General features: G+C 43.5%; 1 protein-coding gene across 1 annotated transcript in view; it reads left to right on the forward strand.

Annotated features, from left to right (window-relative positions):
* Window positions 1-7369, forward strand: part of FRZB (frizzled related protein) — a 32651-nt gene extending 25282 nt beyond the window's left edge. Inside the window, exon 6 of the mRNA XM_081898775.1 lies at window positions 5593-7369. Coding sequence (XP_081754901.1) covers window positions 5593-5703 — 111 coding nt within the window. The 3' untranslated portion in view covers window positions 5704-7369. The remainder of the gene's footprint in view (window positions 1-5592) is intronic.
* Window positions 7370-14951: the final 7582 nt, after the last annotated feature.

A 14951-nucleotide genomic window follows, 5' to 3' on the forward strand; every position in this document is an offset into this window, starting at 1 on the left:
AGTTGATATTGAAGAATCAGCTTGGCACCGAGTCATTTAGGGCTTTAGAAGTCAAACACCAGCACTCAGAACTGGGCCAGGAAGAAGTCAGGTGACCAGAGAAGCTCTTTTGAAAGTAACGAAATGATGCCTGTGATGCTGTATCCAGTGCAAGTTCCGTGCACACAATATTGGAACTTCCTGTCCCCTCCAGTCCCCTACATGCTCTCAGCTCTGTGGGAGACTTTGTATGCTACTTTGCATGCAAGGAAGACTCTGGACCCTTCAAATACCCAATTGGGTCTAATATCCAATGCAGCAGCTCAACTGGTGATTGGGTGTGGCCATTGAGACCATATAACACCGGTCCTGAAAGACCAACATTCGCTTCCAGTACATTTCCGAGCAGAATTCAAAGTGTTGGTGCTGACCTTTAAAGCCCTAAACAGCCTCGGCCCAGTATACCTGAAGGAGCGTCTCCATCCCCATCATTCAGCCCGGACACTGAGGTCCAGCTCTGAGGGCCTTCTGGCGGTTCCCTCCCTGCGAGAAGCCAAGTTACAGGGAACCAGTCAGAGGGCCTTTTCGGTGGTGGCGCCTGCCCTGTGGAAAGGAAATAATCAACTATCTGACTTTTAGAAGACATCTGAAGGCAGCCCTGTTTAGGGAAGTTTTTAATGTTTTATCGTGTTTTTAATATTCTGTTGGGAGCCCCCCCAGAGTGGCTGGGGAGACTCAGTCAGATGGGTGGGGTATAAGTAATAAATTGTTCTTATTATTACAAATTTATTTAAAGAGGACAAGTCTCTGGTTACTGTCAGCAGTAAACCCACTGCTGCTTTTGGCCAGGTGGATTAATAGCCAATACCACCCCACTTTCCATTTGAAAGTGGATACAACACCAGTGAACAGGTTACCAGTGGTTTCTATCCATTGCTGCTAGTTACATCTGACCATGTAGAGATCCTTTTGCTGCCTCCGTTCAAGTTGTCACTCTTCTTTAAGCCCCATATCGGTTTCTCTCAATTGTGTTTGCTCTTCTGTTTCTTTTGCCGCTGCCAAGAATATGAAACAATAGTTCATTGAGTTTACTCAGTTTGTCCCTTCAGTGGTTTGGAGAGCATTAAGTCGGGAACTTCAAGTCCCCGTTTTTTGAATGACTTGGCAACATGAATAAAATGATACGAGCTCTGTAGCTCAAACTTTGTTAAAGCACATCCAAAGTACCTCAAGGTTCATTCACCACAAACAGAATATATACATTGCACAACCCTGCTTTGACACTTTTCTTTTAAAATGCATTAGTGTCTGCACCCATTGCTTCTCTAAAGCCAAACTGATCTGGAACCTTGAAAATATTATTCAAACTTACTGGCTTTTCATATGCATTTTGTATTTAATGTTATATTCTCCAAATCCTCGTTCAGCATCCTGACCCAAGCATGTGGGATTAGCAAATTCTTAAAACAAACAATCTCAGCTATGAATCTGTAGTGTTGCATTTGCCTTTTAGCGAGGGCCAACAGATTCAAAAAAAGATTTCTGGAATGATGAGCTTACAGGGAGGCAACCAGCACTGGGTGAAAAACAATGAGTCTCGACTGCTCTCCTGACAACTAGCAAATGTATAGATTAGAAGATATAGGTCCAAAGAGGAGAGGATAATGTTGTTGTTTGCTGTTGTCCCCCCCCCCCCCGCAAATGAGGCCCAAAGGTCAAGGAGTGCAAAAGGCTACTGTCTGCGTGTCAAAGAGATATGTGGACCACAAGGGAATACAGAGTCCAGTCCAATAAAATAAGAGTCCTGTCAGCCTGGGTGTGGCCTTCTCCCGACTAGCAGCTGGAGATGGAGTGCAAATAAACTTTTAATGACAGTCCTGTCATTTTCATCAGGTAGATTCTCAGGAGGTGGAGGAACTGGAATTTGCAATAAAATATAATGTAAAGTTTGCTCAGCAGCAGAGACTGATAGCACCCTCCATTTGGGCTGACAGGATTACACCATCATCACTTAGTTCCTTCATCCATTGTTGACTCTGCCTGACAAATATAGCTGGAATCTCCCCCCTCCTCTTTTTGAAATCTGTGCTGTCAACTGATAAATATATAAATAAAGGAGCTACTCACATGACTCTGACATAAAAACCCTGCGCAAACACTAAATCATCGCTCACAGATGGCCATCCAGCCTCTGCTTATAAACTTCTAAGGAAGGGAGACCATTCCACTGTTGAATAATAATAATAATAATAATAATAATAATGATGATGATGATGATGATGTTTTATTATTTATACCCCGCCCATCTGGTGGCTCCCAACAGAATATTAAAAACATGATAAAACATCAAACATGAAATTAAACTTCCCTAAACAGGGCTGCCTTCAGATGTCTTCTAAAAGTCATATAGTTGTTTATTTCCTTGACATCTGATGGGACAGCGTTCCACAGGGCGGGCGCCACTCCATATATATATATGGAGAGATTAAAATTTGAAGGAATCCAGGAAGACAGAAAATGGAAGGGCAAGTGTGAACATGAGATGGGTCAAAACATATAGTCTTGGCCCCCAGCCCTAGAAGCCACAAGTTGTGGTTTGTCCCTCATACTATGGTCGCTGTCTTGCCCGGCTGTTGCACTCACATCACTTGACGGCTTTCTCTGCTCTGTTTTCTCAAATGGTTCCACAGGTGGCTTCACTTAGGCTTTATTTTTTTAAAAAAATAAATAAAACTAAAGGCCCTTTTCTGGCTGAGTCATCACGTTGGTGTTGGCCAGTTCATTTGCACAGTTAATACGATCGCTAAGGTGGCCTGGGATTGCTTGATTAAAAGCATGCTGGAGGGGGAGAGGGCAATGTTTAAGAATCGTGTGTCTATGCACCGTTCGTTCATATAGATGTATCCTATTTCTTGTTTTCTTGTGTTCCTAATAACACCCCTGGGGCTAATCTTACAAACATTCTTGTGTGTACAAATCATGCAACGACCTCAGTCCGAGCTGGACCACTTGCTGTGGTTTAAATAGGCTGGTGCATATAACGAAAACTGAACTGCTACCTCTTCCACCCCCTACACCCGAAATAGATTTGGGGCAGGGTTTGGGGTTTAAACACAGTAGTTAGCCAAACAAAGAGGTAATACCCAAAGGTGTCGTTGTGTTAGGCTGTTGCATCAAAAAGAACAAGGAGCCTTGTAGCACCTTAATGACAGGCATTTATTTATTTATTTAGATTATAGTTTAGTAATTATGCATTGTGATTGTTAAGAGTGAATTTCTATTTCATCATTATTTGCTGATATTTAATTTTATTGCATTCTAATGGATTGGGTCTTTTTTTTTTAATACTACTTTAATTGATATAAGTTGTTTATTTTAAAGTTACATTTTTATTATGACTCGTATTGGGTCAGATAGTTATAAGGTGCGTGGTCTTCATTGCACATTTTGTTGCTTCTTCTTCGTCAGATGCAGACCGAAGCATACACTACAAAATACTGCCTCTGTTTTTGCATCTCAAACTGTCATCTTCTTCAATTATTAGAAGCCACCTTTGGTTCAAAATAGTGGGAACCAACTTGATGCAGTTAATTAAAACTGCAGCTGTTGCTGTTGTTTTGCATTACACCAGAGGCGGGAACGGACTCCAGCTCCTCTATCCCTGTGCTGGCTGGGGGCTGATGGAAGCTGGAGTCCACTCCCATCTGGAGGCCATGGATAGCATGGCCAAACCAAGTGAAGATGAGTTCTAATTTAGAGCGAAAACAAAACAAAAGGCTGAATGTATATCTATCTATCTATAATATCTATATCTATTACATATCTATAATATTGTCACTTTGGCATGTTTTATGGTGCATTCGACTGCAGCTGCATTTAAATTATTCTGTTGCTAATTTTATGGTTATCTCTTGTATACATTGCTGTTTTTATTATGTCACACTTTTTTTGTAAGCCACCTTACACTGAATAGGTAATGGACACATATTTCAAATACAGTGGTACCTCAGGTTACATATGCTTCAGGTTACACACTCTGCTAACCCAGAAATAGTGCTTCAGGTTAAGAATTTTGCTTCAGGATGAGAACAGAAATCGTGCTCCGGCGGCGCGGCAGCAGCAGGAGGCCCCATTAGCTAAAGTGGTGCTTCAGGTTAAGAATAGTTTCAGCTTAAGTACAGACCTCCGGAATGAATCAAGTATTTAACCTGAGGTACCACTGTAACTCAAACAACTGCCCTTTCAGTCCTATCCTGCACAACAGTATCCCACCTCAAAGGATGTTTAAAAATATAAAAAAATCCAGGGGCAGTTTTAGCACAAACTTTTTCCAAACTCAGATTCCAACAAAACATTACACTCACCATGGTGATAAATATCTTCATGGTGTTTTCTCACCCACTCAGTATAACAAGGCACAGCTCTCAGTGCATGATTTGTCCCACAAACTGCAACACAAGGCAAACCCTGGCTCATTTCTTCCCAGTTTGTTTTGTTTTTCAGCGGCTCTTGCCTCATTCCTTTGCAGTTGTGGGGAGCATCTGAGGTGAGGTGGTCAACAATGATTAAGGAAGGGTGCTATGTTCACCCAGAACACCAAGCCATAGTTGAAGTAAACCGAGGTGTATAAAGTCAACAACAAATCATGATTTCAGATTGTGGCTTCTTGGTAGCAAATAAAGCATAGTGAAACATACTAAGCCAGTTTAACAAAGCATAGCTTAATAACTCATGGTTTAGTGTTATGTGCAAACCCAGAACATTATGTGATGGTCGCTAATTACCGTAACCAATTACTTGGTGGAGAATCATTCTGGGCAAATTTTCAGCAAAAGATGAATGTGACGCCCACCCGTCTGCAACTATAAAAATATACACTCTTATTATGTTTATATAAGCAAAAGTTTAGGTGAGATCTATTCGCAGTTTTTAAAACAGTTGTTTCAGTACTAAGAACCCACAGGGCTGCTCTTCCACTTTTACAATGTGGATCCAGAACTTCATGTGCTAGACCAGAAATGTCAGGAGCTTGTCCTACTCGAGAGTAGGAATTCTAACAAGAAACGGAGGAGAGACACTAGATAGACATATTCTCACTGATATGTCCCTTTTAATAAAAAATGAAATATGAAAGCAGTTCACCTTCACAGAGATATAAAAGTTTTTTTGTTAGCATTTAAGCATAGTCTGAATTGTTTTTATTCAAAAGATGAGAAGCAGCACATATTTTTTTGAGGGGAGAGGGCAAATGCAGCTGCAGTTGTTTTGGCAAGGAATTATTCCTCTTTTGTTTTACTATAGAATTTTGATTTTAAAGGGAAAGTCGGACATTATTTGGTAGAACTAGTATTGACGTAAATGCTGACATAGCAATGCATGGAGGCGGCCAACATTTCTAAAAAGAGGCATGTATGTTTCCTTGGAGATCAAAATATTAATAGGAATGATACGCCATTGTAAAGGATACAGCAATAAAACAGAGTTTATTGAAAAAGAGGGAGGGATCAAGCTCAAGCAAACTCTTAGAAGGAGGCAAAACCTGCATCAGGACCTCCTCCATGAGCTTTGTAGCGATGTTTTTAAAATAGATGTTTGTTTGTTCTTATTTTTCAGCGCTGGGATCAGAAACTCCGCCATCCTGGGAAGGGCAGAAACGAACCTGGACAAAGCGATTCTGCTCAAAAATCCAGCAGAAGCACCAACCCGCGGCAAAGGCACAACTAGATGCAAAAATGTCACGTGTCAGGAAAAAAATAATAACAGTCCATGGACTTCTATAAATTAAAAGACTTGCCTTGTTGGAGCAGCAAAGAAGAAATTGCACTATTGCACGTTGTATTCTATTGTTTACTATGAGATCATGTTGTAGTCCAGATTAGTTTTATCTTCTTCTTGTGTTTTCTGGCCCCTTGTATTTGTAGGAGTATAGACACGCAGAATTTTTTATTTTATTTTTTGGTATATTATCCTCACAAATATCTGTGGACCATTTCTATGAGAGTGGTGTTTTTTTTCTTTTTTGAAAAAAAAGGCAAATGTGAAACAGTTAGCAGGTGCCAGAGCCACCGTTTGTCCATAGTCAACTGAATCTGTTTATGTGCTCTGAACCCATGCAATATTCAAGTTGCCCCATTCTTTTCAGCAGAGGGACTTGATGCGTTCATGCATTGTCTTCTATGCGTAAACCAAGGGTAGGTCACCGCAGAGGTCTGGAATGGAAACAGTGACACAGGGTTGGGTCAGATTACCTTCTCTGTAGTGCAGTAAAGGAGTGAGATTGTACCTTATATGCCCTCTCACCAGGCACACTGGTGAGATGCCCCAGCTTGCTGCAAATTATTTACATAGGGCTTATGCGTCTGAAATTCAGCATGTGCAGGCCCCATGTGTATATCATTCCAGGCTGGGGAGAAACTGTGTGATTCAGTCCTTTGTGCCACTGAGATCTGGGCCGTAGGGTGCATTTTAGTTCCCCTACTGCGCTCGGCACCTATATTTGGGAGTTGACTAAATCATCCGAACTGGGTCACAGTCACACAGACACTCAGATCCTGAAATTTCCTGGGTTTGAAAAACAAAAGGGCCAAATGTATACATGACTTGGGAACTGTGAGGGTTAACAGTCAAAATTTCAAAAGGGAAGACAAGATGGTTTGCAAGTTTAGCCAAGTGGGCAAAAGAACGTTGGACCAAACATGGCATAACATTTTCTGCGTTTTGTAATTAATCTGAGCAAGGGGGAGGTTCTGTTACCCATTAAGAGTTCACCCTCCCACCCCTTCAGCTTGTTAAAACCCTTGTGGGCAGTATGGAAAAGAAGGATTATACAAAGAGATTATACCAAGAGCTATCCGTACCTATTGGAGTAGGCCTGTTAAATGTCGATTCCTCTTCAATAAACCACTCACATTAAGTCTAGCTTTAAAACGTTAACCATGACAAATGCCGCACAGAGGACTCGTTTCTGAATGTCTTAATCCTTGTGGGAAAGGTTTATAGAATTGTGAAGTCTTGCCAGAAGTTATGTTAAACTTGCTCCCCCTGCCCCTTCTTTTGTTGTGGAGCCACAGGAGTAGACTATCTTCACCAGGCCTCCTTTTGGGCAGAAACCTGCACTGTGTCATTTCCACATTGTTGTTCTGATTGTGTTTCAGTGGCTCCATTCAACAGCAGCGTTCGATGGTCAGCATTGGAGATGCATAACTGAATAACGGCCGCTGCTATGAAAATTACGGCCAAGCACCATGCCACGTTTCTCAGTGAACAGAGACTTTATCCTGACTTTCATTCCCCACCCGCTTGCAGGAAACGTACATTTTAATAGCTTTTTGACATATTTCAGTTCCGATCGTCGCATCCTTTAAGCTTTCCATAATGGTGCCAATAGTTGGGGGGAAAAGTAATTCTGCCTCTTCCTATTATTATTATTATTATTTTTATATTAAAGTACGGAAATATCAGTAGAATACTGAACTAAAACAAAACAAATATTTTAGCAGAAAATAAAAACATTTATGTTACAAACTGTCAGCCTTCTCACTAATAGCGACGGTGCCTTCTGCTGGAAATGAATTCCCTGAAGGGTACTTGAAGTGGCATAGGAACCCCCACCGATGCCTGGTGCGGACCAAAGTTGAGCTTTATTTAGAGGAGCTGCCAAAATTCTGTAGCTGGCTTTTTGAGAGATGGGCAGTGGCTCCACCTCCTGCAATGACCAACACGCCCAGCACTGACCTCCAGCTTCCCTGCTGCTTGAAAGCCCACCCCACAATGCCCAGCAGCCACTGTGCTGCCCAACAGCCCGCCAAGCACCCAGTGTGTCCCCCCCCCCAGCTAGCTACGCTAGTTGTGCTGCTCTGTTGCAGCAAGAAACAAGCCAACCCCAAGGAGCCTTGTGGCATCACAGGCCTCTCTGCCCCTCGAGACTCTTCTGAGGCCACACCCACTTCTCACGGGCCACGCTCCTCACCAGCATTGCTTTGTGCTCTCCTTGAATGTTTATGCCTGGCTGGAACATGTCCGCAAAGTCTTCATAATTCGTTTCATTTGCCAGGACTCATTATTTGCCAGTGGAATAACAGCAGGCGATAGACCCTGGAAAGGCCACATCCAAGATCTAGCCATTCAGAACAGACCCAACTCGGTTAGGGCTCTTCAGGTGGTTGTGGGTGGGGGAGAATGAGCATGTTCAAGCATCTTTGGGATGCTACTGAAACAGAAATGAGAGGAGAGGAAACTCTTCTTCTCTAGTCCTGTTATCTGTCTTTCACTTGCTGCCAAATCCTTCTGGGGACCATCACACCACAGCTGATGAAGGAGGACAGTGGATAATGCCACTCTATAGAGCAGTGGTTCTCAGCCTGTGGGTCCCCAGATGTTGGACTACAACTCCCATCATCCCTGAGCTCTGGCCTTGCTAGCTAGGGGTGATAGCAGTTGTAGTTCAACAATATCTGGGGACACACAGGTTGAGAACCACAGCTGCTTTCCCAGAGTAATAAGTTAGGTGTCCCAGACAAGAAGATTTATTGCCTTACATGTCTAACCCAATTTTCTCCCATCATGGAACCCAAATGATAGTTCCTCAAGGGCTGCTGATACTCCGTGGCACATTGCCTCTAACATGGAGCTTGCACATAATACACCTGCTGGATCAGGTGATGTCTCCACCTAGCAAGGCTCATGCAGGCCTCAATACTGAGAAGACTCGCTGAGGATTTTTCAGAACATATGCTACTGTCCTACTCTATGGCTTTCGGTTCAGGGCTTCTTTCAGACATGGCTTCCTTTTCTCTATAAAACAGGTCTGGGAGCACATCGTTCATATGTGGACACCCCCAGCCCCCGATATATCTTAAAACTTGTGTGGCTGGAAAAAAATAAAAATATGTTACGACAAATGCAGATGGGCTGAAATCAGCTGATAAAAATGCATGTGACAGCCAACTTGGACCATACGTCAGTGAACTGTGGAAACAGTGATATTTTGTCATATAGCACAGACACAGAGACATGGGTGTGATTGGGTCCAGGGGGACACAGAAGATGCCTGATTAAAACCACAACCTTTCCCCACATCTGGTTACGATTACTTCAGGGAGCAAATATGCAACGAGAGTCTCTGCGGATAACGAGCAGGATGCTGCTTTTGCATAAACGATAAATTCCTATTACCGTATATCCCTTCGGGTAAAATAGCACGAGGACTAAGCCCTTTACGGTTGACATCCCAAATCATGGCCTTATTATTGGGTTTGCAACATCCAGAGAGACTGCCCTGCAGCTTGCCCATCTCGGAGTCCCATATGCCTAGACCACCCATTTGTATTCAGACCTCCTTTGCTTGGGTGAGTGGGAACAGCAGCCTATCTTTCAAAAGTTGTGCATACACCATACTTTTAAAAGCCATTCTCCACCCTTGAAAGAATCTTGGGAGCTGTAGCCACCTCCTCACAAAGCAGTGTGCCAAATAGATTCTGGGCACTGGGCTTTATAAAGGAAAAACACGGAGACTACAGATGTTGCATTCTGAAGGAAATCAGCCCTGAGTGCTCACTGGAAGGACAGATTGTGAAGCTGAGACTCCAATACTTTGGCCACCTCATGAGAAGAGAAGACTCCCTGGAAAAGACCCTGATCTTGGGAAAGATGGAGAGCACAAGGAGAAGAGGACGACAGAGGACGAGATGGTTGGACAGTGTTCTCGAAGCTACCAGCATGAGTTTGACCAAACTGCGGAAGGCAGTGGAAGACAGGAGTGCCTGGTGTGCTCTGGTCCATGGGGTCACGAAGAGTTGGACATGACTAAATGACTAAACAACAACAACAAGTTCAGCAACATCTGGAAGGCTGGAGGTTTCCCACACACAGCATAATGACTTTGGCCATGGTCTTCCCTTCCTCATACAGAATTCTCACTTTTTTTCAGTTTAGCACAAGATGGCTGTTTTCATTTCACAGGGAGATTTTTATGTTGTTCCAAATGCAGATCTCTTCATTGTAGTGCTCTTTGTTTTCCAGCAAGCGAAAACCCCGATCCCAAGGAGATTGGACTCTTTCCTGCAGTCTGCTAGTGCTTTTTGTCCCCCCCCCATTTTTTTGTAATTCAGGGATATATCCTTTGAAATGCCTGGTAGAAACAGTCTCTATCGTGAAGCAGCCAATTAGTCCCAAATGCCTTCAAGTTGCACTTTTGAAACCCCGTGATCAGGGCGGGAAATGACTCCTAATAATGAGGATTACTCCAAGCTTGAAAGTTTATACATACCACTCTCATCAAGCCACAGCATCTGGATTTTAAATATGTTTGGAGCATGCCTTAAACGTTTAGAGAGCTGTCTATTTTTAAAACAATGTTCCTATTGTTGGCTTGGGCAGGCATAGGTTAGGCTGCCATTTCTGCGAGCCTGTAAAAAGGGAAATGGATAAGGGAATGATGGCATGGCTGGGGCTGCTCCTATATAGGCCTTTATGCCTATATAGCTAATTTTATGCCATGAAATGGGGAACTTGTGTCTCTTCAGAAGTTGTTGGACGCCAGCTCTCATCAGCCCCAATGACCAGGGATGATGGGGTTTTGTAATCTATCATCTGGATGACTATTTATGTCAAAAAGTGTAGGGGCTAGTATGCAGCCTTGTTTCACACCTTTTGATGTCTTGGACACTTCCAACAGGCATCCTCTCGCACCCGCTCTAACTCTTGCTTCAGTGCCACGATATACTTCCCGAATTAATAATAATTGTCTATATTGGCATTTGAGAGTTTCTCCCACAATCTGTTGTGGTTAATTGAGTCGAAAGCTGCTGATAGGTCAAGGAAGGCAGCAAAAAGTGTACATTTCTTTTGACTGGTATATTTGTTCATTATGTGAGGCAACATAAAGCATTTGTCAGTGCTGCTATATCCATCTCTAAACTATTGGATGTGAAAAGACTTTGACCATTCAAAAAAGCACTATACAAATGTTTTCCTCACTTTATAATATCCCACCTGTCCTCCGAGGTCCTCAGGTTGGCATACCTGGATGGATAGAACCCATCCCATTGTATCATCCCAATGACCTGAGGTGAAAAAGAGAACAAGAGGGGGTGGTGGTTTAAGGTCACCCAGTGTCAAGGCTGTCAAGGCTTCGGGAAAGCTTATCCTCCTCTGGCTGCAGCAAAAGCAGAGAAAACAAGGTAGAGTCCTTTTTAATGAGTTTTATTCAATCCTAATAAGCGAGAGACAAAAGAACGCAACAAGCCTTAACAATGGCGTTGCTCCAATCTGGGCTCCTCCCTCCTCCCTAGCAACAGCATCTTCCCTTACCGTGGCCACTCATGGTCAAATGTCTTTGAGTCCTTCATTCCTGCATTCTTAACAAACGTCACATTCTGGGAGAAGGGGGATCAGAAATACTTTCCAGTGACAACATGTCATGTGGCTGCCCAACCACAGTTCTCCCCCCTTTCTTCTAACACTTCTCAACTTTTCTGTTCATTTCTCTCTCTGAGCTGTGACTTTCCTCAAACCCCCTGAAGCCCTGCTGTCAATCAAGGCTGTCTCCCTCTTCTCCTGCAGCACCAGGAGAAGTGTGTGGGTGATCTCCACCATTCCTCCTCCTCCATCTCGCCCTCTTGAACCCAATCCCTGACACTCAGTGACTGTCATGGTCCAATCAAGGATTTGAACTGGGGTCTCTACAGTCTGTGCCTGGTCCTCCAACCATTATGTCCCACTTGCTCTGCAGTAAATAGTAAATGTTGTTATATGCCAAATTTGTTACTAAAAGTGCACATAGCCCCTTCCAAGTCCTATTACCTCTAGGTTTCTTGGAACCACAGGATCTGTTTGATTTTACAAAGCTAATGGATTACTCTCATCAATAACCATATTCAGAAGAGACTCACTGATTTCCGTAGGTCTACTCTAAGTATGACTTAGCTATTGCCCTATGAAAATGTACTGTGCTCTGGCACCCAAGTCTCTTCCTCTGGATCACAACGGGAGCTGCAGTCTCAAAGCCCAAAAACATTCAAGAGGAGAGTAAGGGGGAAACGGTCAGCAGCGGAAAACTGCACCTAAAACCTCGCTGCTAATTAAGGTTCTTGTCCAAGGCTGAACAAGCAAAGCAGCTGCTGGAGTTCAGGTTGCCTGCCATTAAGTGCTACCAGCTGAGACTAATTATGAGGCCTCCCAAAGGTAAGTTAAAACCACATAGAAATCATGTTAATTTGGGTAAAATTTATCTAAAGTGGCAGGAGCAGAATTTACTGACTGCAACAGCACTGACGATATCAGTTTACATTATAATGGTAGGTCTGTACTGATGAAGTTCAGCGTGCTCGGAGCTTTCTGTTATGCTTGGAGTACAATTTAAGAGTCTCTAATCTCAGGTCTGTAAAAAGTAAGAATTTGTCTAAATTGCAAACATTTCCTCAGTGCTGTGTCATGCTAAATGCCAAATGTTGTATTTTAATAAGTCTTCAGGAATTGGTTGACTCTTATGTAATCTCTTTTTTATTCTATACAGCAAAGAGCTTTATCCTCGTAGCCCTGTTTAGCTTCCAGCTATACCTATCTGCAAATGTTTTCGATATCTGCAAATGACTCACTCTGGAGTCGTGCCATGAGCTTCTATGGAACTTCAGGAAAGCTATTCTCTACGTAGTAAATGCTTGAAGATTACATCCGTAGATGACAAGGGCTTGTCTGTCTTTTAGATATTTTATATATATATATATATATATGCTTTCGTAGATTTTCACGGGTACAGGAATGCAGGTTTTGGTGTCCTCGGGTGTCTTCCCGTGTAAAAGTTGGGGTGTCTAGGCGACGTTTCGACGAGGTCTCACTCGTCATCTTCAGGCTGGTGCTTTCGGCTTCTTGTTACTGGAACAGAGCAGGATCTCAGTGTTTGAGTTCCTATAAATACTGTTGAGGGGGTGTGGTGTATAGCCTCCAATGTTCTGGGCAGAGAGGAAGTTCCCAGGCTAGTGTGCCTTTTCTTCTTTTGTTCCTTAATTACTTGAGGGATATCTTGAGTGATTTCTTGAGTGATATCCTGAGTACCACTTAGGTGGGTCATTAGGTGTGGATTAGTTGCTAAAGTCTTTGTGTCTTGACCTCTTGAACTTTGTGAAGAGTTTTTCTGAGAAGATGGCTGTACTGCACTTAGTTGTGCTCTGGCTTGGCTTCATGTATAGGGGCGAGCTGTGGTTTTGTGGCCTGTGTCAGCCAGATCTGTGTAGGGATTGCAGGGGGGTGCAGCATCCGGAGGTGCCACCATGGTTTGGCTACTGGATGGTGTCTGTAATTTATCTGTGGAGAGGGTCTGGCCGTCAAAAAAGAAGAAAAAACTTCCTCTCTTTTCCAACACATGAAAGAAACAGGACACGAAATTAATTTTGCAGATTCCAAATTGCTCTTTAACATGGAACATCACCACAAGAGAATAATCATGGAAGCCATCGAGATAGAGAAACACCCTCACAACATGAACAAGCGTGACGACACATCCCGCTTGCCAGACATCTGGAAATTAGCCCTCCCCACAAAAACTGACACCAGATCCAGAGGCACACAGAACGCCATCACCAATCAACCACACCAGACCCAAACCCAGACCCTCTCCACAGATAAATTACAGACACCATCCAGTAGCCAAACCATGGTGGCACCTCCGGATGCTGCACCCCCCTGCAATCCCTACACAGATCTGGCTGACACAGGCCACAAAACCACAGCTCGCCCCTATACACGAAGCCAAGCCAGAGCACAACTAAGTGCAGTACAGCCATCTTCTCAGAAAAACTCTTCACAAAGTTCAAGAGGTCAAGACACAAAGACTTTAGCAACTAATCCACACCTAATGACCCACCTAAGTGGTACTCAGGATATCACTCAAGAAATCACTCAAGATATCCCTCAAGTAATTAAGGAACAAAAGAAGAAAAGGCACACTAGCCTGGGAACTTCCTCTCTGCCCAGAACATTGGAGGCTATACACCACATCCCCTCAACAGTATTTATAGGAACTCAAACACTGAGATCCTGCTCTGTTCCAGTAACAAGAAGCCGAAAGCACCAGCCTGAAGATGACGAGTGAGACCTCGTCGAAACGTCGCCTAGACACCCCAACTTTTACACGGGAAGACACCCGAGGACACCAAAACCTGCATATATATATATATATATATATAATCTCCAGATATAAGGATTTATTATTCCCTGTCACAGCAGCAATAATAGAGCTTGCAAAGATAAAAATATAGAAATCTCATTACGCAATCCCTGGTTGTACAAAATGTGGGTTCTCTGTGTTATGGATACACACTTCCATCAGATCAAAGAAACCACGGGCCTTGCTTATCCTAAAGACTTCCTACCAAATGGGAAAACTAGATAATAACGATGATTTATTCAATTTATATGTCCCAGATGGCATCCGTCTTCCCAGCTGGTCTGTCATGGTAATTAAACCTTACCGGTAGTTGTTTCCATGCAGGAAACCAATCAGAACACTTGCTTAGCAAATCAACCATGGTTAGTAAACTAAGGACCAACCTTGGCTACAGATTGTATGTGTAGGGGTTTGAAGTGGAAAAAGCCATGATCTCTGCTTCAGGTCTAATGCTAAGGCAAGAATTTTGTTGCCTATGTTGGGAGGGGCAATGAAGGCAGGTGTGCCAAGTGGTGGGGGCTGAGGGGTCTTCAGTCCCCCAAACCTTTTCAAGAAAGGGGCTGGGTTCCCCCAAAATCCTGTGGCCCCACTCCGCCTTCTCCTCCCCGCCCGATGTCCCCATTCCCCACCTGGTGCATGAGCACCGGCATCATGGCAGCGGGACGCTGCACACCCCAGAGACACATGGGGGCGGGACGCATTACAAGACATATAATGTGACGCATCATGTGATGTGCCCCTGCAGTGTGGGGGGCAGGTCAGCACCCTTGAATTCAGGTACGCACAGATCTTACACAGCAAACCGTGG

This window comes from Podarcis melisellensis, assembly GCF_964234715.1.
Source record: "Podarcis melisellensis genome assembly, chromosome: 1".
NCBI classification, from domain to species: Eukaryota; Metazoa; Chordata; class Lepidosauria; order Squamata; family Lacertidae; genus Podarcis; species Podarcis melisellensis.